The sequence below is a fragment of the Sorex araneus genome, chromosome 2 (assembly GCF_027595985.1).
Source record: "Sorex araneus isolate mSorAra2 chromosome 2, mSorAra2.pri, whole genome shotgun sequence".
Lineage (NCBI taxonomy): Eukaryota > Metazoa > Chordata > Mammalia > Eulipotyphla > Soricidae > Sorex > Sorex araneus.
This window is the reverse complement of record NC_073303.1, coordinates 122,604,416-122,628,367: the sequence shown is the minus strand read 5'-3', so window position 1 is coordinate 122,628,367 and position 23,952 is coordinate 122,604,416. Positions and strand designations below refer to the sequence as shown.

The window sequence follows — 23,952 nt, the reverse complement described above, 5'->3', positions numbered from 1 at the left end:
TCACTGACTATAAATCCTAGTAGGTAGGAAAGACATTTTCAATCTTTGGTCAGTCGTTTATTATTACATAGTGTTTTTCACTCATTTGGGTGTGGTAGTACTCCCACTAGAATTCCCGAAGAGTGGAATAAAGATGAAACCAATGTATTCACAATATATAAACCAGAAATAATATTTAGATAGTATCTGTTATGCATAGGAAAGCAGTTGAATACCGGACAAGGAAAAGTGAAATTGTATAATCTGCAATTTATCATCCAGAACATGAGGCCTGCGACAGCCATTGTGGTTTGTCTCTCTGCCTTGGTAGCCCTGTTGCAACACGGTTTTCCTTAAAGCCTGTTTCGCTGGAATAAGTGATAAGTGATCAACTTTCTTTATTCTCCATACTCCTCCTTCTGCTCTTCTTTCTTTTTTAAAACTAAGGGAGAGAGAGTGCCTGCCGTAGAGCAGTCTGTGGGGTTGGGTGGCAGGAGGGATCCAAGGAATATTGGTGGTGGGAAATGTACACTGATGGAAGGATGTGTGTTGGAACATTGTATGATTGAAACTCAATCATGAAAGCTTGTTAACTGTATCTTACGGTGATTCAATTAAAAAATAATAATAATTTATTGGATCACCATGAATTACAGTTACAAAATTATTTATAATTGAGTTCCAGGGCACAGTGTTCAAGCACCAGTCCCTTCACCAGTGTCCACTTCCTTCTACCAGTGTCCCCAGGTTCCCCTCCCACCCCCCAGTTTGACTCTCTGGCAGACACTTTTTTCCCCCCTTCTTTTTTTCCTTTTAGGCATTGTGGTTTACAATAGTTACTTAGAAAGGCTCATGCATATCACTTTACCTCCTTTCAGAACACAATCATCAGCCAGAGTGACCACTTCCCTCTGTCATTATCAGAGTGGTTTATACAATGACCCTTCTCTGACTTACTCCCCCATAACCCCATGGTGGTGACCTTCGTACTAAGGCCAGACCAGTTCTCCTGCCCTTCTTTGGGTATTAGTTACTCTTCTATTTCTTTTCTTTATACCCCACTAATGAGCAAGATCATTCTGTATCTGTCTGTCTGTCTGTCTGTCTGTCTGTCTCTCTCTCTCTCTCTCTCTCTCTCTCTCTCTCTCTCTCTCTCTCTCTCTCTCTCTCTCTCTGGCTCATTTCACTCAGCATGATACTCTCCAGATCCATTCCTGTCACTGTATGTTCTTTGATCCCTCTCTCTATCACTTAGGTCCTAACTGTAACAAAAACTATTTAACAACTTCCCGGGACAAGCTTGTTTTGAACGTGTAAGAGAAATGATGCTCAGGTAGAAACAAATGCCTCTAGCTTTTCCTGACAGACCTCTTTTAGGCTCATAAAGCCTGGTCTTAACAAAGAAAAGTGGGCGGCCAGGACCCAAAGAAAAGGTAAATCCACACAGCTCAGTCCTGCCTGCGCACCCACATGCTTCATAGATCCCTTATCTCCATGCAATGACTTTTAGAAACCCCAGACCTCCGCTTCCACAGTGACTCATTATGATGTCCCTAGATCAAAAGAAAGGTCTCCAATTGATTCCCTCGGATTTTCCAACTCAACTCTCCTGATGTTTTCCTTTTGATCACAATCTAATACACACACAGAGGCCAGAGAGATGTACAGGGGTAAGGCCTTGCAAGCAGCCCACCCCTGTTCAATCCCCTGCACTGCATACAGTCCCCCAGGCATTGCCTGCAATGATATCTGAGCCCAGAACAGGAGTAAACCCTGAACATCACTAGGTGTCACTGCAAAGCACAAGCCCCATCTCCCACCCTACCTCCCAAAATGTAATCCACTAACAACCATCCATTTTCATGGAGCACTGCAATTATGCAGTTACTGCAAAAGCTCCCCTCTGATTGCTTAGTTCTGTCTTTAGCATAATGGTGAGAAAATAATACTTTACCTTTGTGGCCCACTAAAATTCTGTGGCCCACTGTTTCAAAACAAAGAAAGATGACTTGCAATAAAGCCCTACCACTTTCTACGGCTCTAGAATGCTCTTATTCTTATGAAAATGTATTGAATGAAGAGGTTTCTATTCTCTGAATCAAAGCAATATTGTATGAAAATATGCTCAGAAACTTGGGTTTTATCAGCACTCTATGGAAATGCCCACGTTCTCAGAAGGTGAATAATGAACAGGAAAAGAAACTCAGAGAGCACTGTAAGGATATGAATGAGAAAGGGTGCCATTTTGCTCCCGGGGGGGGGGGGGTGTGGGCGTGAAGTAAAAAACCTAGAATGGCCATAAGTTACTGAGAGATGTTATTATGCAAGTGGACTTGTATTTGTATTGAAAGTATCCTAATATGCAGAAAGATTTTAGAATATTTCTTTTGGTTGTTCTTTTTTTTAAAAAAATTTTTGTTTGTACTTTCCAAATTGTGATGTCCCTGGCCAAAGACCTTGACATACCTAAATAACAGGCCCTGGAGTTATCTCCTTTCCTCCGCCTCCTTGTCTGACTTCATTTCCTGCCTGTTCCTTCGCCCCATTCCAGCCACCCTGATACTTCCAGAACACAGCTGGTCCTCACTCCTCTGAGGGCCTCTGCCTTAAGGCTACCCACTTCTTCCAATGTCTGAAATCCTGACTGCCTCAGCTTCTTCCAACCTCCCTCCAAATGCATTCCTGTCCATGACGGCCACCCTGGGAGTCCCCTGTTCAATTTCAGACTGTCCCACACCCTAACTTCATTTTCTCCATTTGTATCATTAATCCCTTTAATGCATGGTTTATTGATTCCTTCTCTCTCTCCTCGCCATACTGGAAAGTAAGAAGTCCAACCTCGGGTATTTTCCCTGCATTGATCACAATCAGGTCCTGAATCTTCTATTTATGTGGAGTTCAATGAAAATTCACTGAAGAAGGGTTTGGCTTTCCCAGTGCATTAAACAAAGGGTTTGTCCAAAGAGCCTCCTCCGCAAATAGTTAACTGCATCAAAGAACCGTTTCAGATCTTGTAATGTACTTAATGATCGTTCTTTGATGGAGTTGGAGAGTCATTGTACTCACCTGACCACCCCCCTAGATAGAAAAACTGAAGTTTTCGTGGAGTTGGAAAGAAGGATGGGGGAAAGTTTGACTCCTAGAAGAATGGAATCAGTTGCTTTGTGTCCCAGGACAGATTCGTATGGATGAGGAAGGCGAAGTCTCTGGTTTAGGTGTTCAAGTTTTCGGTGTTGTGGTCATTCTTAGCAAGAGTAGGTAACTTTATTTCATTTGGACAAAGTAAGGTGTGACAGTCCCAAAATTAAAACAAAAGTTGATAAGCCTCTAGTACCTTTTCATGGTCAGTGCTTCTTAAGGCCCTTCCTTTTCTTTTTTCCCTTTGCCCCCCCTCTGTTGACTTGGCTTTTTTTTTTTTTTTTTTTTTTTTTTTTTTAACAAAGATAACTTGCATCATGGGCTTTCGGGGAATCCTGACAATCGGGAAGCCTGGACAGGTGCTGGAACGGAAGGGAATGTCAATCTTTCTCTGTGCATGTGGGAGGAGCCCTGAGCAAATGGTCCGTGGCACCAGGGCCCGGGGAAGTGACGGCTGGGCGGACGCGCCTTCCTGGCCCCGCGTTTGTCTCGGCCGCTCCGGGAGAAGCTGGCACGGCCAGGGCTGCTGCTCGCCCCCCGCGCTCTGCCCGCCGAGGTGCCGCCGCCTCCCAGCGGGCGCTGATTGGCGGCTCCAGGCGAGGGGCGGGCGGGCCGGGCACCGGCGCTCGGGTCCGCCGCGGCCAGACCGACGTGCCCGCTGGCTCCCCGGCCCGTCCGGACCCGGCCAGGCGTGTTCCCCGAAGCGCTGCGGGCGCCGCGCCCCCCCAGCCGCCGCCAAGACGCCTCGGATCTTGTACCGCGGGACAAGCGGGTCCGCGTCCAAGATGGGCCGCCAGGGCTTGGGGGGCGCGGCGGGGCGCTCCATGCAGCGCTCGCAGAGCCGGAGCAGCCTGTCGGCCTCCTTCGAGGCGCTGGCCGGCTACTTTCCCTGCATCCACTCCCTGGACGAGGAGGAAGGGGGTGAGTGCTTGGGGCACTGGGCTCGGGATCCGGGGCACCTCGGCGCATTGGGGGTGCGGGGCGCTGATGGGGAGGAATTTGAGGTGCGCGGTCCCCAGCGACCCCCGCGGTTCCCGTTCGAGGGGGGGGGGTCGCGCTGGAGGAGACCCCTAGGCGCTGGCGGGGCGCGCTCGGTCCACTTAAATCCCAAGTGCTGGGAAGTTGGCGGAAGAAGCAGCCTGGTGGGGGATGCCCGCCACTCGGTGCGCCCTGGGTACCAGCCTTGGGCACCAGCCTTGGGCTTCAAGGAGCCAAAGACTGGGGGACATCAAAGCGGAAACTTTGGACCCGGAATCTCAGACCTGCGGAAGTTCAGGATCAAAGTGAAGGTGGGCTCGCGGTGGCTGGGGACTTGGTACTTGTATTCCCTTGGGTGTCGGGGCAGTCAAGCAAGTCAGAAAGAGGGATGAGCCCCGTTTAAACTTGTCCCTAAGGGGGCTCGATTTATAAGAAGTCATAAGTAACATAACCCATTTTCCTAGTGAAGAACTTTCCTGTAAGAGTTGCAGCCAGCGACTGCTGAAAATAAGTTGTAAGCCAGAGTACACATTGACAGCAAAATAAGTGTCCCTGCGTTTAATGTGATTGTCATTGCTGAGCGTACTGTGAATTGTGATCGTCTGTAGATGAATATGGAATAGGATTTGTCTTGCTCTTAGTTTTGTAACGATCACGGCTACCTCTTAGAAGGAAAACTGTAGGAGATGCTGATTTAGAAGAAGTTACCTACCCCGTGCTAGGGGCTCATAGAAATAGAATTTTCCTGCGGCCGGGGGTTATGGAAGGTGGAAGGTGGGAGATGGAAGATTAATAATATGTCTGGAAAGTGGTCTTCAGTTCAATTTGCTAGTTAGAGCTCTCCAGGATTCGTGTAGTATATTGTTGCAGTAATAGTTTGCTATAGATCAACATAGGTTTTATAATTGGTTTTATAATTCTGTCTTCACTATAGAAACTTGGCTTTTGTCTTGATCTCCTTTGTGTCTTTACATTTCACCTGTTTTTGAATTAAATGTTTGGAATTTAGGGAAATATAAGCAGATCAAGAAACAGAAAATCAAATGGTTAAATGAATAATAGTTGTAATTAAAATTTTTCGTATTATTGTTCGGGTGCTAATCTAAGAACAACTTATATTTTACTTCTTAGGCTCTCAACAACTTTATGAAGCAGTAGATTTATTATCATTATTTTCTACATGAGGAAATCAAGGCAGAGAGAGGATCAGAAACGTGCCCGAGTTCACTCATATAGCAAAAGAATTAACATATAACCCCAGGGCCCTAGAGATAGTTTGGAGTCAAGGCACTTGCCTTGCACACAGCTGACTCCAGCTCAATTTCTGGTATCACACGTGTCCCCCAAGTGCTGTGCCAGGAGTCACCTCTGACCAAACAGCCAAGAGTAAGCCCTGAGTACCACCTGAACCCCCCAAACACAAACAAACAAACAGAAAAATAAGCCTGCCAGCAGTCCACAGCAGAACCTGTATATTTAGTTTGGATTAGTACTTGCTTATATGCCAAAAACAGTAACAATAAGTCTCACAATGGAGATGTTACTAGTGCCCGCTCGAGCAAATCGATGAGCAACGGGGATGACAGTGACATTATTTTCTTACAATGAGACAATACACACATACCGAGCAAGTGGAAAAACCAGAGCTCAAACCCAAGTGTGCCTGAGAAAGAAGAAATAAAACATACACTATTATAGGCTTGCTTCTCAATTTAGGAACCTTCTAAACCTAAACCTCTGAATGTACTTTAGATAAACTGTCATCCTTGCTCACTGTCACTAGAATTGGATTGACAAAGTACCATGGTAAAAAGCCATTGTGAGACAAGAGAAAAGCTTATATAAACTTTACCATTTTTTCCCCTTAATATTTTAAGGTCTATTCACTTAACCTTGACCCATGCAGACTAATCCCAAAGGAAATTCCTATCTCTACACATGGGAAGTTGGAATCGGTTTCTGCACCACAATAGTGTCTTGAGTTGCGAAGATTAAGTATTTCATAAGGAAGCCAGAATGTTTCAATTACACGTTTAATTTTCTATTGGTGATTCCATATAAATGAGGGGTCTTTCTACTGGGGTTTCAGCCATTTTAGAGGCAAGAGAAGAAGCCTCTCTTGCATCCTGAATCTGACAATCCTCCTACCACCTTGGAAACTCCTGAGAATTTTTTTTTTTCCAATGTATTTCACCACACCTTGCAGGGCTGTGAAAGTTAGAAATGACTGGCCTTGGAATTGTGCTTCTTTACAGTTTTTTTCTATTCAAACACCCACAGAGGGCACATGAATTTCCTGCAGGGAACATTCTCATGTGAACTTACTCAAGAATAAATTATTATATCAGAACTGTGAAACCCCATCCTAGCTCAGAAAGAAAAGAAAATCCCTTGCAAAGAGTAATTTTCAAGCTGGTTAAGTACACTCTCTCTCCTGGGGGCTATATGACTTGACTGGAGTAATTGATCAGCTCAGCGGGCTAGTCTGATTTTAAAGTTTGTCTTTGATGAGTGTGTGTGTGTGTGTGTGTGTGTGTGTTTGGAAATAGTGCACTAACTAAACAGTCTCAAACATACTCTATCTCCCTGTTCCACATTCTTATATATCATATTCAGACACTATCATTCTATCCGAGAAGTTGAGACTCTTAAGAGACTATATTCTTTTTACTTATACATTCAAAATACTGGGCATGGGGACTATTTGATAACTGACCTGTTCTAGAAGCCCCTGCATTAGGTACCATGTTCCCTGCTCCTAGAGATTACATTCTAATAATAATCAATAAACTGTAGAAGAAATAACCTTAGATTTTAAGAAAAAACCAGTTTTGGACCTTGAGAAATGTGTCCTGGGAACATGAGGATTAAACATGGATTTGAATGTGTCTGTGAGCTCCGTTCGCCTGAATTCACAACTCAAAAATGGTGAAGCTGAGCCCAAACTAACTCTGGTTTTGAGATTCATAACGCAACTATGTTCTGTTTCTTCATGTCACTAACTGCTGGCCTTGAAAACCAAGTATATTAGTAACCTCTTGTTGATCTCCTTCTTCATTTCACGTTCTTTAAGATCATGATAATACTCACGGTGGTTCATATTTCTTATCAGACTGCTCTTGTAAGAATAGAGAGATCAACTCAGCTACCTGGCTGCAAATTTTAAGTTTCACTGGGATTAGCCAGTCCTAAACAACTTCCCATCTTGGAGCAGCCTTTCAACTTTTTTGTTTTTTTGTTTGCTTCCAGTTCTTTTCAGGTTTTTTTTTTTTTTTTTTTGCTTCCTTGTCCTTGGATAAATTCCAGATCAATGTTCTACAAATCTCTGAGTCAATTTGTTTTAAAGTAAAAGTAATAATCTTAGTAACTTATCTGTGTAGGGGAGAAATATTTTCTTTCCAGATTCTAGATTCTTTGTGCTATAGATAATATTGACCTAAGACATAACAGGAGGGAAAAAAATAACAAACTGAATTCACGAATATGGAAGTCCCTGAGGTATATGGGACCTACAGGAATGACCAGTGCATATTTCATATCCTTTCTTGACAAATAATTTTTAAAAGTGGGACATGATTTTGTAACTAGTCAGGAAATTATATCAGCTTACATAGCTTTTTTTGGCCCTAAATATCCTGTGTCTGGAGAAACAGGAGCTGCCTCTCTCTCTCCTTTTTGCGGAGGGAACTTTCTTATCCCCTGCAAGGAGCAATGGTTCTTTTTATACCTGATGTTTCTTATGTGATTTTATAAGAAAGAAAGAAAGAAAGAAAGAAAGAAAGAAAGAAAGAAAGAAAGAAAGAAAGAAAGAAAGAAAGAAAGAAAGAAAGAGGGAAAGAAAGAAAGAGGGAAAGAAAGAAAGAAAGAGGGAAAGAAAGAAAGAAAAGAAAGAAAAGAAAGAAAGAAAGAAAGAAAGAAAGAAAGAAAGAAAGAAAGAAAGAAAGAAAGAAAGAAAGAAAGAAAGAAAGAAAGGAGGGGAGAAAGGAAGGGAGAAAGGGGAAAAAAAGAAAGAAAAATCAATATGTCAGGATGGTGCATTAAGGGGTAGTTTGCTTAAATTCCACATTATTTAAAAGTTTATAAAATGTGCCTAACCGTTATTAAGTCCTATAAGTGGGCTGGAGAGAGTATAGGAGGTAGGGTGCTTAATGTGTTGCATGTGGCTGTTTTAGCCAACCCTAGTGGGCCTGCTGGCACTGCACGTGGTCTCCAGGGCACCGCCAGGCTCCGCAGAGCACAGACCCAGGAAAGCCCTTGATCACCACTCAGTATGCCTAGCAGGAGATCAGCCTGGGTTCGATCCCTCCCAACTCTCTGAACCCTTCCAGAATAGACCCCTGAGTGCAGAGTCAGGAGTAAGCCCTGAGCACCACCAGCTGTGGCATGAAGACAAACCCAAAAAATGACCAGAAAAATTGAGGAAATTTTCTTTTCCTGTGATAGTGAGGTTACAAAGTATTAATGTAGATATGAACTAAAATTAACATACTAGACTAGTCAATTATTTGCTATTCTTTGAGGATGTATGACCAGTGAAAAGAGTAAACAATAAACAGTCCCGGGGCTGGAGTGATAGCACAGCGGGTAGGGCGTTTGCCTTGCACGCGGCCGACCCGGGTTCAAATCCCAGCATCCCATATGGTCCCCTCAGCACCTCCAGGGGTGAATCCATGAGTGCAACAGCCAGGAGTGACCCCTGTGCATTGCTGGGTGTGACCCAAAAAGCAAAAAAAAAAAAATAAAAATAAACAGTCCCATCTGATGAAAGTTGTACTTAGTACTTTGTCCATACTCTATTGGGGTTTTTAAAAAAGTTTCTCTTCAGTCCTCCCAAGCACAGACCTCACACCTTGCACAGCGGCCTCTGGTAAATGGTTTTTTAATAATAACATGGTATAGTTCTGCCATTCTGTTCTAGCTAAATGCTGGTGTAAGTTATAGCTTTACATTATATCTATACCATTTCTAAATCATAATATGTAGTCTGGAATTTTCAAAAGGCAGAGATACTTTTTGCATATCTTCATAATTCAAGCATTGGGGGCAGAACATAGGTAGACAGTTAAGACCTAGTGTGTATCTAGAGGAGTGTGGTTGATTATGTATATAGCACATCGTCTCATAAATGAGTTCACACTCTATTCAATAAGAATAAGCAATATTTTACATTAGTCTGACATTCTAGGCAGTTAGAGTCAACCAAAAAGATTTTGGAATTTTCTTTTTAAAAATTTTTTAAGTTAACTGTTTTATTTTCATAAAATTGTTTGCAATCATTGATTTCATTTAATATTTGAACACCAATCCCACCACCATTACACCTTCCTACCACCATATTTTGAATGTGATTTTGGAATTTTATTAATATAAAATAATTCCACTCAGAAGGCTTGTTAAGTACTTCTTATTTTCATTATTTTTGGAAGAGGAAGCTTCACCCAACAGTGCTCAGGACTTACTCCTGACTTTGTGCTTAGGTATCACTCCTGACAGTGCTTGGGGGACCATATGCAGAGCCAGGAATGAAACGAAAGTCAGCTACCTACAAGGCAAATGCCTTAATCCTTATTACTATCTTTCGAACCCCAAATATTATCTTTTTAATCTCAGGTGCAGAATCTTTTCTACCAAGGGTCCTGTCAGTATTCTGAGAGGTATTTAAAACAAATACAAAACCATGTTAAGCTCCAGGAATAGAGCTCAGTGATAGAGCAATGTGAGGGGCCTGGGTTTGATCCCCAACACTGCCAGGGAAAATAAAGAGGAGGAAGAAAAGAAGAGGAAGAGTTTGTTTGTTTGCATTCTTCAATAGGTTCATGAAATTCATAACATTAATGGGGATGAACTTCCCTATGGAGATACAGTAGGATTTAGGGGGAGGAATAACAACTCACTAGAAGGATGTGTTTCCCCCATTATTACCGCCAGGGGCTCTGATGGTCTAATATATTCTCTGCTATTATTAAGTAGGCCCTTTTTACAGAACAGTAAGGATGAGTCTGTATATTTATTCAGCCTCATGTTATACTAATGACTTTGGGGAAAAAATCAAGTAAAACTTAGCATAAAAATGAACACTATCTTTAAAAAAAAATGGTATCAGTTCTGACTGTGAAGAATCAGTTAAGATTTAGCCTTTGCCTCACGGGACTGGCCTGTTTGTATGAGCTTTTTCCCTGAAGTTGTTCCTTTATTGTTCCTGTATGCTAGGGCCCAGGACGGTGGCATACAGGCACGTGGTCTGGGTACAGCACAGAAGAGGCAGGCCTGGGCTGAATAAACTGGAGAACATTTCCCCTTCCAAAAGGCAAGAAGGGTATTCACTCCCAGCTCAGTGATGCCAAGCTGAGTAGCAGCCCAAGTTGGCAAATTCACTTTTTTTTTCCCCCAAGAAAGGCTATAAATCTGGAGACTTATTTAAAACCTTTACAATTTGAGCCACCCCTGCCAAGGAAATTCTTCCCTCTCACTCCTCCCCCCTTCCTTTTAGAACCGAATGAGGTCACCTTTGAAACCATCTGACAGCTCCCAGCCTGCCAGAGTAAGGTATATTCTGGATACCCTCCTCCAATTTAATTAGAGAACAATTCCTTAGGTTCCATTTGATCTCAGCCCGTCTCCTAGTAAATAAAGCATTCAGCCTGACATCTTCCTCACCCCAACACTGTGGAACCTGGGACCCCCCTTTGGCTGTGGAGTCTCGGGGAGCACACCAAGAGCTCTGATCAGTTGGGGCCAGGTCCCAGCCCCACACACTCCAGCACTCAAGTCTGCCACAATCTAATACTTACAGAGTTTAGCTCCCGAAGGCATTTAGGAATCCAGTAGTTGCAGAAAACTGCCCCTTCTTGCTCTTGACCTTCAGAGTTTTGAGCCTGCCTTTCTCCCCTCCAGTGCCCCTGTAGAGGGCATAGTCTCATCACCTTTTAAAACCCAGCTCCTTTCCTTCTCTTCTACATAAAGTGTTCGGAAGCTGCTTCCATCCTTGCAGGGAAGGAAACTGCACATAGGCTAGGCCTGAGAACCGAGATTGACAGGAGCTCCCCTTCTTCCTGGATGTGTGAACTGAGCAAGAAAATTCCTTGGATGTGTGATGAAAGATCGAGGGGTTCCAAAGTCACCCTCGGGGGCCCAGGGCCATTCCCAGTGATACTTGTGATACTTGGCCAACCTTGGGAGTGCGATGCTTCGCAGGGTCCAGAAGTACTGCGCCCCCCACCCCCATAGCCGCCATGAAGGTGCTCCGGCATCTCCAGGGCTACACCCAGCAGTGTTGGTGGCCAGGATTGGCGAAGTGGTGCCAGGAATGCAGAGCAGGGATCTTTCATTTCTTCACCTTTTCATTTCCTTGTTTTATGTGAAAAGTGCATTATCATATTCCCTTGTAGAAAGGAGAACTATTTTTACCACATAATGGTTATTATTCCCTTATGATTCAATTTATATAAATGTATTTAAGAAGCTGAAGAGATAGTACATCAAGTAGGGCACTTGCCTTGCACACGGCCCCACCTGGGTTAGATCTCCAGCATCCCAGATGGTCTCCCGAGTCTGCGCAGGGCCAGGAATGAGCCCTGAGCACCACCAGCTGTGGCCCCCCAAACCAAAAATAAATTAAAATATATTTAGCTCTTTGTAAACCATTATTCTGTGCTATCCACTACCTGCACTATTCGCCAGGCCCTACTTACATAAAATAAAAGGAAATTAATTAGTTTCTCAGTCATACTACCTACATTTCTAGTGCTCAGTAGCTGCAGGTAAGCAGTGGCTGCCAGGGCCAGAAAGATAGTACAGATGGTAAAGCTCTTACCTTCCATGTGACTGACCCGATTTGATCCTGAGCATCCATATGGTCCCCCAAGCACTGCATAGAGTGATTCCTGAACTCAGAGCCAGGAGTGACCCCTGAACATCACTGGGTGTGAACATAAAACAAAACAAAAAAGTGACTACCTGATTGGATAGTGCAGGAGCATTCTTAGAAATTTCTAGAAAGATAGCACCAGAGCACTCATTCATATATTTCTCAAATTGTAATTATTTATTAACTGTTTTGCCCATTTGATCAGAAAATCATAGAATATAATAACTTATATAAGCACGTTTTACACACACATGTGTTTGTATAAATTTTATATGTATAAAATCTCCCACAATCCCTTACACCAAAGAAATACTTAGCAGATATGGAGTCAGTTACAAAGGCCTACGTAGGGTCTTTGTTTGAGGAATGAAGTGTAAAGTCTATTAGGGTTGGAAAGGACCCTGTTGCTTAGACAACTGTTTTGGGGCTGGAGCGATAGCATAGCGGGTAGGGTGTTTGCCTTGCATGCGGCCGATCCGGCTTCGATTTCCAGCATCCCATATGATCCCTCGAGCAGCACCAGAAGTGACTCATGAGTACATTAGCCAGGAGTAACCTCTGTGTATCGCCGTGTGTGACCCAAACACACACACACACACACACACACACACACACACACACACACACACTGTTTCAATAATTGCAGGTACTCTTGTTACTGGTACTTCTTGTTATTTTGTTCTCTTTCAACTGCACCTAGAAGTTGGGTTTCCCTGGCTCCGCATAAACTCAAAGCACATGTTCCTATCCTAAGTTATACCTGAAATGGGTCCACAGTATATTTTATTTATGATGCCTAGTTGCAATCAACAGCCATCAACTCTAACCATGTAGGTGGAGATTTGCTAAGGGATGTCAGTGAAGTCACAAAGTCCCCAGGAAAACTGGGGAACCTAAGAACGATCCCTAAAACCATGTTTATCCTACCACAGTACCAGTATTGCTTGCACCATTGTCAACACTGAGGTTGAGCTCACTACACAGTGCCCCAGAGACTCCTTCCAAAAATGGAAGATGGCAACCCCCGTCCTTGATAGAGTGGGAGTCAGCACTGTCTCTACTTTCACAACTTCCAATTTAAAGTTGATGGCATTAATCACATCACATGAGGCTGACACCCAAGGACAGTAGATACAAGGGCCAGGAGGATTGCCCCATAGCTGGAAGACTGCTTCATGAGCAGAGGGGAGAAGGCAGATGGAATAGAGAAGGGATCACTAAGAAAATGATGGCTGGAGGAACCAGTTGGGATGGGAGATGCATGCCGAAAGTAGATAATGGACCAAGCATAATGACCTCTCAGTATCTGTGTTGCAAGCCATAATTCCCAAAAGTAGAGAGAGAGAGTATGGGGAATATTGTCTGCCAAGGAGGCAGGGGTAGGGTGGGAATGGGGGGTATACCCGGGATATTGGTAGTGGGGAATGTGCACTGGTGGAGAGATGGGTGTTTGATCTTTGTGAGATTGTAACCCAAACATGAAAACTTGTAACTATCTCACAGTAATTCAATAAAATTTAAAAAAATTAAAAATAAATAAAAAATAATAAAGTTGACGGCATTCACCTCAGTCAGCAGAACCTATGCCTTGTCCTTGTGCCTTAGAGGCCAGGCAGCATGGACAAATGATTTCTGACCATTTTAGCGTCTACAGTGAAAACCTAAGAAAATTTCTCTTCTGTAGTAAGTGGGTCCAAATCCAGTTGTGCCCACAATTGTAGCAGCACATATTCACTTACTAATGTAAAGAACTGTTAAAAAAATCCTGTTCAGCATATTATGATCATCATATTTTTTAATTTATTTTTTGGAGGGTGTCACACCCAGCGATGCTCAGGGGTTACTCCTGGCTCTGCATTTAGGAATTAATCCTGGTGTTGCCCAGGGGGACCATATGAGATGCCGGGGATGGAACCCAAGTTGGCTGCATGCAAGGCAAACGTCCTACCCACTGTACTATCACTCCGTCCCATCATCCTAATTTTTTAAGATAATCATTGTTTATATTCGATTCTGTTCCTTATTGTTCACTTAGAATAAGGAGACAGGAATGGGGGCAAAAATCTAGGGAAGAAACCTAAGGTAAGTAAGTGACTCTGTCCATGTGATCTTTTCTGCAGGTTTGTCTGCCCAGATCGCCAGGCACATGCTTAGTTTAGCATCTTGATCATACTCATCCCTCTGCAATAGTAGGGGGCCCTCCTCTTGCCCACACACTTTAAAATCTAGGATCTTGGTGGTCTCTCGGCCCTCAGCCTGCACCCTTGGAGCTGTTGTAACTCTTCATATTATAGTGACTATAAGCCTACAAACAAGTTCTCTGCCTCTGACACAGCCACTTTAAATGGCACAAGAGCAACAGGGAACTGAGATTGAAATTCTTCTTGAGAAAGCAGAAAACAAAGCCATCAGTCATGCCCCAGTAGGAGCGAAGCCCACTCACTGGGAAGGGCAGAAATTGACAGCAAGGTGGAGTTCTGGGTTTACTCATCAGCATCTTTGGTGCTGGTTTCTTGACAGTACTTCTCTGCCTTTTCTTCTTCACAGTTGGAAAGATTTTGTGTAGAAGAGGAGACTGCACTTTCCTGATTGGCTTCTTCTCCGTGCAGGTTAAGCAACAGACTCAGTGGTTGTTGTAGGGGGGTGAGCAGAGATTCTGAGGTGGGCTAGTGATTTCTCTTTTTCTCTTCTTCACCTTCAAAACTGCTGGAGCTAATAGTCTCTTTGCTTCCAACAGTTTCTAGTTTAACTCTGATTAAATGCCTCCTTAAAAAAGGCGTAAAACCTGAAGATGCTGTTTTTTTGTTTTGGCTTTTAATCTCCATGCTCCCCCTTTTCTTTGTGTACCCATGTAATAGCAGCCATCTGAGGGGCTGAGAGGGGGAAAAGGATCTGGGTGGGAAATCAGCTAATTAACTCTGTGGGGGCCATAGGCTCTCCCACTTTGAGCTGCAAGCCCCCTCAATTCCTGCAAGTTTAGGGTAACTTTATTATTCAGGTGACATTTTTACTAAGAATCTATATAGATTTTTACAGTTTTCCAGACTTTTTCACGTATAGTATCTGTTCTCATTCACTGCTCTTCAATAACTATCATTTCAAATCCTACATTCTAGAATACAGAGTAATTGTGACATCAAATTTGCACAAAGAATGCTCCAAACTTCAGAAAAATAAATGACCTGTCCTGTGTTTGCAGATGTTCAAATAGGAACTTGAACTCATAGAATCTAATTCTGAAAAGTGCTCTCAGGACCATATGTGATGTCAAGGATGTGAACTGGGGGCAGCTACATGTAATGCAAGCACCCTAACATTTGTACTCTCTCTCCAGCCATCAGATATGTCTTTAAAAATATTTTATCACCATCTATGGCTTACTTCCTCATTCTCCATTTTCTTTTGCATGGTATGTTACCTTTTAATGAAGTTTGACCTACCAGTTCATTCAGCGGCTGTGCCTTTAGTATTGTATCTAAGAAGTCATCATCATAATACCTAAGGCCATCTAGTTTTGTTTTTTTTTTTAATGTAGGAGCACTTATTTATTCAGCCATTGATTAATCTGATTGAATTGGACATGAACTCCACATTACTTTTTAAAATTTTTTTAATTTTATAAGTTAGTTCACAATGTTTGATTACACTCAGTATTCAAACACCAATCCCACCACCATTACACCTTCCCACCACCAAATTTGGGATGTTTCCATCCTAAGCCCCAAGCCCCCCAAAAGGGAGCATAACGTGAGGCCCCCGTAATCATGCCACTGGACTCCACGCCAGGCTGTTTCACATGAGTCATCCCAGAGGGGGCGGGTGAGAGCCCTCTCCGCCCCAAGGGACCCGCCCCAACAGCCCCAAACCCCCACAACCCAACTGCCTCCACGCTCAAGGCCGCTCCCCATGTACTCCAGCTGAGCCTCACATATGAATAAACATTTTCCTGGACAACACGGCTGCTTTTGCAGCTATGCAACATATCATAAAACACTCGCTACCCATTCTCTGTAACTACCACACCACATTTGATGCGGTTCAGATGGTAGGCAACAAATCATAGAGGGAAATATATATATATATATATATGCATAGATACATATTTTCAGATATATATGCCAAAGCTCACATCACCCAGACTTTAACAACATGTTAGTGATGTCTTATAGGATGTCTTAATGGCTCCTGCCAAAATAGAACAGTCTTCACACTGTTTCCTATATAAGCACTTTTTTGTAACCATCTAGGTTTTATTAACCTCTAGTTTCATCACTGCTTTACATTTATGTGTCTGGGGACGTCTTTTGGAGGGAAAATGCTACAAAAGCAGTTGGATGAGCTTGTTCTACTAGTAGCAGTAATTATGCAAATAATCTTCTTTGGGTCAGTGGAGACTGAGCTATTATTCTCCCTGTCCATTTTCAGTGCTACTATGAGCCTTAGTTAGAGACATCCTTCACTTTTTTGCTATTGTGTGAGTGATTAGCTATGGGTTTGCATAGCTACTCTATGTCAGGCTGAAGAAACTCTTTGTTCCTCATGTACTGAGAATTATTATTATTATTATTATTGCTTTTTGGGTCACACCTGGCAATGCACAGGGTTTACTCCTGGCTCTGCACTCAGGAATTACTCCTGGTGTTGCTTAGGGGACCATATGGGATGCTGGGAATCGAACCCGGGTCAGCCGAGTCCAAGGCAAACGCCCTACACGCTGCGCTATTGCTCCTGTACTGAGAATTTTTATCATGACTGTGGGTATCAAAGTTTTGCTTTTTCTGTACCTATAATACGAAGTAATACCATGATTTTTATTTTCTGGCTTGCCAGTGTGATGGATTATATTGATTTTTGAGCATTGAATCATCACTGCCAAGCAGATAGATTCCCCTTTGCTTTGGTGTACAGTTCTTTTTATACATTATTTGATTCAATTTGCTAATATTTTGAAATGTTAGTCTCTGTGTTCATGATAGATACTGCCTATTCATGTCTTTCCCCATGATAATCCCTTTGTTGAAAGGGTAAAGATCAAGACTCAGATAGCTCATGATCTTTTCCAGCTCTACATGCTAGCAAGCCTAAAATTTTTCAATCTGTTTTGAGTAATCTTTCATGGTAATGACATTATTTGTGAAATCTTCACTTTTTTGGTGCATAGAGGTCCAAAGTTAAATCCTGAGAGATTTAACCATAATACACACTAAAAAGTGTGTATTATGGGAAATATCTTTGTTTGACATCTTTATTTGGGTCTTATAAATATCAAATTCATCCAGAATTTAGCAATCAATTGCTATTTCCCCTCTTTTTTTAATGAGATATCAGTAGAGCATGAATGATATGAAGTTTAATTTTGTCCATAAGGTATTTAAGGAGAGCATGAGGCTAGGGGTTTCAAGTCATTAATTACTCTGAAGTTAAGTATTTGTGTTCAAAATACCAAATGGAAATAGACGTCAGTATGCATAGTGAAACAAACATAGACTTTGTCATTACTTTGGCATTTGGATGGAGAGATCCTCACTATCACCTGCCAGCTCTCTGGCTCGGGCAGTTTCCTCATACGGAAAATGTCAGTAACAAGCATCATGAGACAGTCCTGCTAGAAAAACTGCAAGGTGGTGGATGTTATAGCCAATGTCTGTGCATAGTTGTAACTCATGAAATAGTAATTATTTTTTAATTTAGTAATTTATTTTTAATTGATTTTAAAAATTTTTTCTTCTCCCTGTCTATCTCTACATACACATATATACACAGTGAATTTTTGCAACTATTTGAAAATAAAATAAAATTCATACATTTGGCATTTCCTAATTGTATTTTAAACTACACAGTCAAAGAAATATGAGGATATCTTGGATCTAGTTAAGGTTCATTCTCTGCATTCAATTGTTATGTTTAATCTAAAATAGTTCTTTCAGTTTTTTTTTTATGACATTGATTTTTGAAGAGTCCTCTTGTAGGGTATCCAGTATCCTGCTTATATCTCATTGTTTACTCTAGTTCCTGTGTCTTCTCCAAACTGGACCTTAGGTTTTACAGTCATGACTAGTTGCAAGCATAATGTCATCAGTAATGCAAACCTGATCATCCATCGGCGGATACGGTGTCAAAACCTCTCAAGTCTAGGCATGTTATGGATGAACTGCCTGCTTTTCTCCATGGGAGATGTATATTTTTCTCTTTGTAATTAAAATGTAATTCCTGGAGTGATGCTTTGGTACCATGTAGTACTGAAAATTCTTCATCTGATGATTTTAGGGCAGTTTTCTTAGTATTTCCACTAGAAACATAAACTTAATAATTTTAAAATATATATTAGGAGCTATAGTACAGTGGGAAGGGTATTTGCCTCGCATGTAGACATCCCAGGCTTGATTTCCAGTATCCCATATGGTTCCTGAGCACCACCAGTGACTCCTGACTGCAGGGCCAGGAATAACCTCTGAGCACTGCCAGGTGTGACCCAAAAAAGCAAAATAAACATATACATATATATGTATACGTACATATATATATATTAACTTGTTCTTTAACTTGTCATAGGTATAATATTGATAACTTATACATACAGAACATTTTATTTATCACACAAAATATTTTCTAGTTTTCTACAGATGAGTATTTTCAACCTATATATTCCTCTAACTAAAAATAAATGGGTATATGCATGCTGCATTAATGGATATTTGTTTGCTGCAATTAATGCTTACATTAATGTGCATACATTGTGTTCACCATAATTTACCAAGAGCAAACTAAAAGGTCTTGTAAACATAATGTCAGGAATTATTATTAGTTCATTAAGTGATAGACATATCAGAATGCATGTAAGATATTCTTAGTAAGAAAAAAACTGAGAATTGGGGCTGGAGTGATAGCACAGCGGGTAGGGCCTTTGCCTTGCACACTGCCAACCCAGGTTCGACTCCCAGCATCCCATCCAGCATGGCCAGGAGTAATTCCTGAGTGCATGAGCCAGGAGTAACCCCTGTACCTCACAGGTATAACCCAAATGCAAGAGAGAGAGAGAGAGAGAGAGAGAAACTGAGAATTTGGCATAATAACTTTTTTTGCTATCATCACAATTTCCCTGTAAATCTAAAACTGTTCTAAAATTGAAGTGTCTTTTTTTGTTTTGTGTCTTGGTCCTGGCTCTGCTCTCTTGGATACTCCTGTCAAGGTTCAGGGGACCATTTGGGGTGCTGGGGATTGTATCCCGGTCAACCAGTGTAAGGCAAGCACTCTAGCCCTAAACTATCTCTCCAACACAAGGATTAAAATTTTTATAAGCTGCTTGTAAGGCAAAAAGTGAAGAGTGAATACATTTGAACAGCCCTGGTGTCTGTCTTGATTATGAAATCTTATAACCCAGTGCATTATAACTCTCACCATCATACCATTGATAAATGTTGTAGTGAAGCTGTTGCCATGAATGGTTTTGTGTTAAACTCTAAAACTGGGAATCACCTGTTCATTATTGTTATTTTCTATTTTTCATTTAGTTGTTAGGATAGGTCCTGGGTTAGCCCAAAAGAAATAGTCAAGATATTTGTCCCTAACTTTTTTACACTCTCAGAGGTTGCGGTTTCATTTGTCGTAGTAAGAAACCCTGTCGTAGCACTGTTGTAGCACTGTCCTCCCGTTGTTCATTATTTGCTCGAGTGGGCACCAGTAACATCTCCATTGTGAGACTTGTTGTTACTGTTTTTGGCATATCAAATACACCATGGGTAGCTTGCCAGGCTCTGCCGTGCGGGCGGGATACTCTCAGTAGCTTGCTGGGCTGTCTGAGAGGGACGGAGAAATTGAACCTGGGTCGACTGCATGCAAGGCAAACGCCCTACCCACTAAGAAACCCTAACAAACATAAAAGCAGAAGCTTTTCCCACAGTTGTAACAATCTTTATAGTGTTCTATTATTGAGGTCTTGCAGGATCAAATAGGTAAATCAGTGCACTACTTTCATGTCTTGATATAAAACTGTCAGTGGGCCCCTGGAAATTGGGTATGAGGCTGGAGGCAGTTCTTGCAAGTTTGAGGAACTAAAGGTATAAAGTTAAATAGCTGAAGTATAATTTGAAATTATTAGTTTTTTAAGATTAAACTTTTCTGCTAAAAAGGAACTAACCACCCTGTACCTCAACTTTCTCATTGCAACAAGAGGTCATAAACTACAATGGTTCACTGAATCTTTAAAGGAGCTTTGAAATTCTACTATATTATTATTTCTCTGAAATTCTAATTATTGAAAATCAACAATTAGAAAACAATATTTTTCACTAATTTTTTAAAAATGTTAAATGTCATACACATGGTTGCGTTAAGTAATGTTTACTCTTGTAATCTTGAATACCATTTTAAAAAATAATGCCTTATTAACTTAAAACCCAAAAGTTGTGGGTAGGCTAAAACCTAGTCAGTTTTCACATTCTATCAATCTGTCTTCAACCTGTCTCCATAAATCATCTCCCATATTTCCATCAGAAAATTCCTACCCCGTAGAAAAAGGAGCACTATGACAATAATCACACACAAAACCATTGTGGTTCTACACTGAAAGCATGAGATCTAAGCTGCAGCCACTGGACTTTCATAGTGTGCCTGTCAAGTTGCAGGCGGGGTGGGGCCAGGGAAGGAGGAAGGGGGGGAAATATCGGGAAACTTGTAGAGGGACGTTGACAATGGTCCTGGGACTGGTGTTGAAACATTATATGCCTAAAACTCAATTATCAATAACTTTGTAGATTACAGTTCTTTAACAAGAAGCACTGTAGCACTGTCGTCCTATTGTTCATCAATTTGCTCCAGTGGGCACCAGTAATGTCTCTACTGTGAGACTTGTTACTGTTTTTTGGCATATTGAATACGCCATGGGGAGCTTGCCAGGCTCTGCCGTGCAGGCAGGATACTCTTCGTAGCTTGCCGGGCTCTCTGAGAGGGACGGAGGAATCAAACTCGTGTTGGTCACATGCAAGGCAAACGCCCTACTCGCTGTGCTATCACTTTTAAAAAAAATCTTTGTGATTCTAAACCAGATAAAAAGCACATATTTTAAAGAGCTCTTATAAATCCCAGCATATTACCTGGATTTTTTTACATGCCATCAGCAGACAGTGAATATCATAATTTCCTCCGTTACGCTGCTAATTCTCATCTTAGTTGATTTACTCTAATGATTGGCATCACGTTAGGGTAAAAAATATGTATTTTACCTTCTTGAATATGTTGTTTTTGTGTTTTGGCTCTTCGTATCTTTTGGCTACAGCATTTTCAAAGTAAGTTACAGACAATATAACATTTCAGGCCTAATATTGTTCCAAATCTATCTCATATTTATAATACATTTCACTACCTAAGAAAGTAATTTCCTAGTCCTACCTCATAACAGATCTACCCACATTTTCTCTGCCCGACCGGAAACTGCTTTTAGAGTGTTTGGTTTGCTTTTCAGATTCCTTGTTTTCCTCAAATAAGAGCTAATCAAAATGAAATGCATCATACTTACTGGTTACATTTCTGTGATATTTTTGAATCAGAAGCAATTCCCCCAACTTGTTTGTTTTCGTGATTAGCTTTAAGAGACCAAACCAGTTCTGGCAAATAGTATTTATATTGTGGGTTTGTCTGATTTTTCAAGAATGTGTCATTTATCTCACTACTCTATCCTCTGTATTTTGGAAACTAGTGCTTAGTTCCAAACGTCTGATTAGAAACAGGTTGGAAAATTTTATGCAGAGCCGTTTGATAGGTGATATTGTATACCTTCTATTGGGAGGTATCTATGATTGCTCCACATCAATGCTACTAAGTTTATTCTCTGACAGTGGTGACAGGCAGGTCTCCAGAGTGGCAAATAGAACTCGTGGGATGATGACTTGTCCCTTAAGGTTATCCTTCCCCCAGCTTTCATCGAGCTGTCCTAGAATCAAGTGATCTGCCTTATTTTTGAATCATTTTGAATCAAGTTTTATTCAGTTAAAACTTGCAAGCTGGTTGGTCACATTTAATTTTCATCATTCCTTTGTCATTAATGAACAATCTTCTCTCTAAATTTCCCCTTTTCAGTGGGGGAGGTGGTGCTTTGTGTCACAGTGAATGACAGTGCATCATACCACTTACCGAAAGTAATCAGCCTTAGCCAACAGAACTGAGCTACAGAGATCAGTCTTACATTTCACTTTTTAAAGAATTGTGATGTAAGTTAAAGCAGAAAGTGGAGAACAGATGAAATTTAAAGCAGTGTTTCAAAGGATGAGCAAACGTTATGAGAGACTTGGTGGAAAGAGATTTCAGTGAGTCCCTGACAATACCAGTAAATATCTATTGATCTCAAATGTAATTATTAATACCAGACAGTAAAAAGTGCTTAGCAGGGGGTTGGAGCGATTAGCACAGCGGGAAGGGCATTTGCCTTGCATGCAGCCAACCCAGGTTCAATTCCCAGCATCCCATATGGTCCCTCGAGCTCCGCCAGGAGTAATTCCTGAGTGTAGAACCAGGAGTAACACCTGTGCATTGCCAGGTGTGACCCAAAAAGCAAAAAAAAAAAAAAAGTGCTTAGCGTATAGTTGTCTCTCGAAGAGATTGTGATATGTGTGGGCCAGTGTGGATCAATAGTTCATGAATCAACAAATAATGTGGATGCCAAAAACAGTAACAATAAGTTTTTCAATGAAAGACGTTACTGGTGCCCGCTTGAACAAATCGATGAGCAACGGGATGACAGTGACAGTGACTACTCTTGTCACATTACACCATTAAGACTTGCCCTCCCCCCACTACTCCCCGGCCCCTACCCTTTGCTGCTCTGTCTGCTTTGGTACTGAGCACCTTCCTCAGGGGGTTACTCCTGGTTCTGCACTCAGGAATTACTCCTGGTGGTGCTTGGGGGACCATATGGGATGCTGGGAATCAAACCTGGGTTGGCCGTGTGCAAGGCAAATACCTTACCCACTGTGCTATTGCTCCAGCCTCATCCTTGAGCCTTTGTTCCTTCTCTTTCCTCCCCCAAACATACTCTTCTCCCAGTCTGTCATTTTCAACCCCAGTTCAAACCCTACTCCTTCTGTGAGGCGCCTTCCTCCCCAAGCTCTCCAGGGAGAAGTCCCTCACCTCTTATCTATGTAATATTGGACCCCATTTCCTTTCATATCTTCTCAGGGGCTCCCATAAGTAAATCTCCCAGTGCTCACTGTTGGAGCCTTGAGAGTATGATTGACCCAGGAGCTGAAATGAAGCACGTTTGGGGGTTGATTGGGTTTTTCACTGCCTTTGAGAATCTCCCATTAGCAAGAGATTCGACTGTGTCATCAAGCGGACTCTCCGTGTGTAGCTTTCTTTGTTGTCTAATACATAGCTAATGCGCTGCAAATGCAGCTTTCTGGGTGAGCGGGAAGCCAGAATCTGAGGATTACTCACCACCTGTTTTTTGGGAACAGTGTGAAGGTGTAGTTCTTTTACTATGACACAAAGAAAAAGGAATAAATTAGTCTTGTATTTAAATATTACAATGAAAATAAAGCTTATTTTCCTAAGATTGAATCTTTTTGTTCCTTTGTTACCCACTTGAACACTTTTAAATGGAAATAAAACAATGGCGTCTTGTGCTGCTGGAAGATTTTGTAGAAAATGTTCACCCTGCTCGACAAGACATTGTTTGAAAAACCTTTTCCCTCGCTCTCCATGCGTGTTGGCATGATTCTTTGCAACCGAGGACCTCAGAGCATCTGCAGACATTTCTGTGGCCAAAGAGTGACACCAAGACTCTCATCACCTCTTTGGTTTTCTGTCTCCGCAGAGGCAGGGGGTAAGAAGCTCCGGAGCACTGTCCAGAGGAGTACAGAAACAGGCCTGGCTGTGGAAATGAGAAACTGGATGACTCGACAGGCGAGCCGGGAATCAACAGACGGCAGCATGAATAGCTACAGCTCGGAAGGAAAGTGAGTGAGGTCTCCACGATGGGTCTTCCCAGGGAGCGGCTT

At 42.0% G+C, this 23,952-nt stretch overlaps 1 protein-coding gene across 50 annotated transcripts in view; it reads left to right on the top strand.

Annotated features, from left to right (window-relative positions):
* RIMS2 (regulating synaptic membrane exocytosis 2) overlaps positions 1 to 23,952 on the top strand; it is a 547,885-nt gene that overhangs the window by 514,429 nt on the left and 9,504 nt on the right. For all 50 annotated transcript variants that reach the window (XM_055125211.1, XM_055125201.1, XM_055125204.1 and 47 more), the window contains one exon: positions 23,769 to 23,910. In XM_055125211.1, the coding sequence (XP_054981186.1) occupies positions 23,769 to 23,910 (142 nt within the window). The remainder of the gene's footprint in view (positions 1 to 23,768; positions 23,911 to 23,952) is intronic.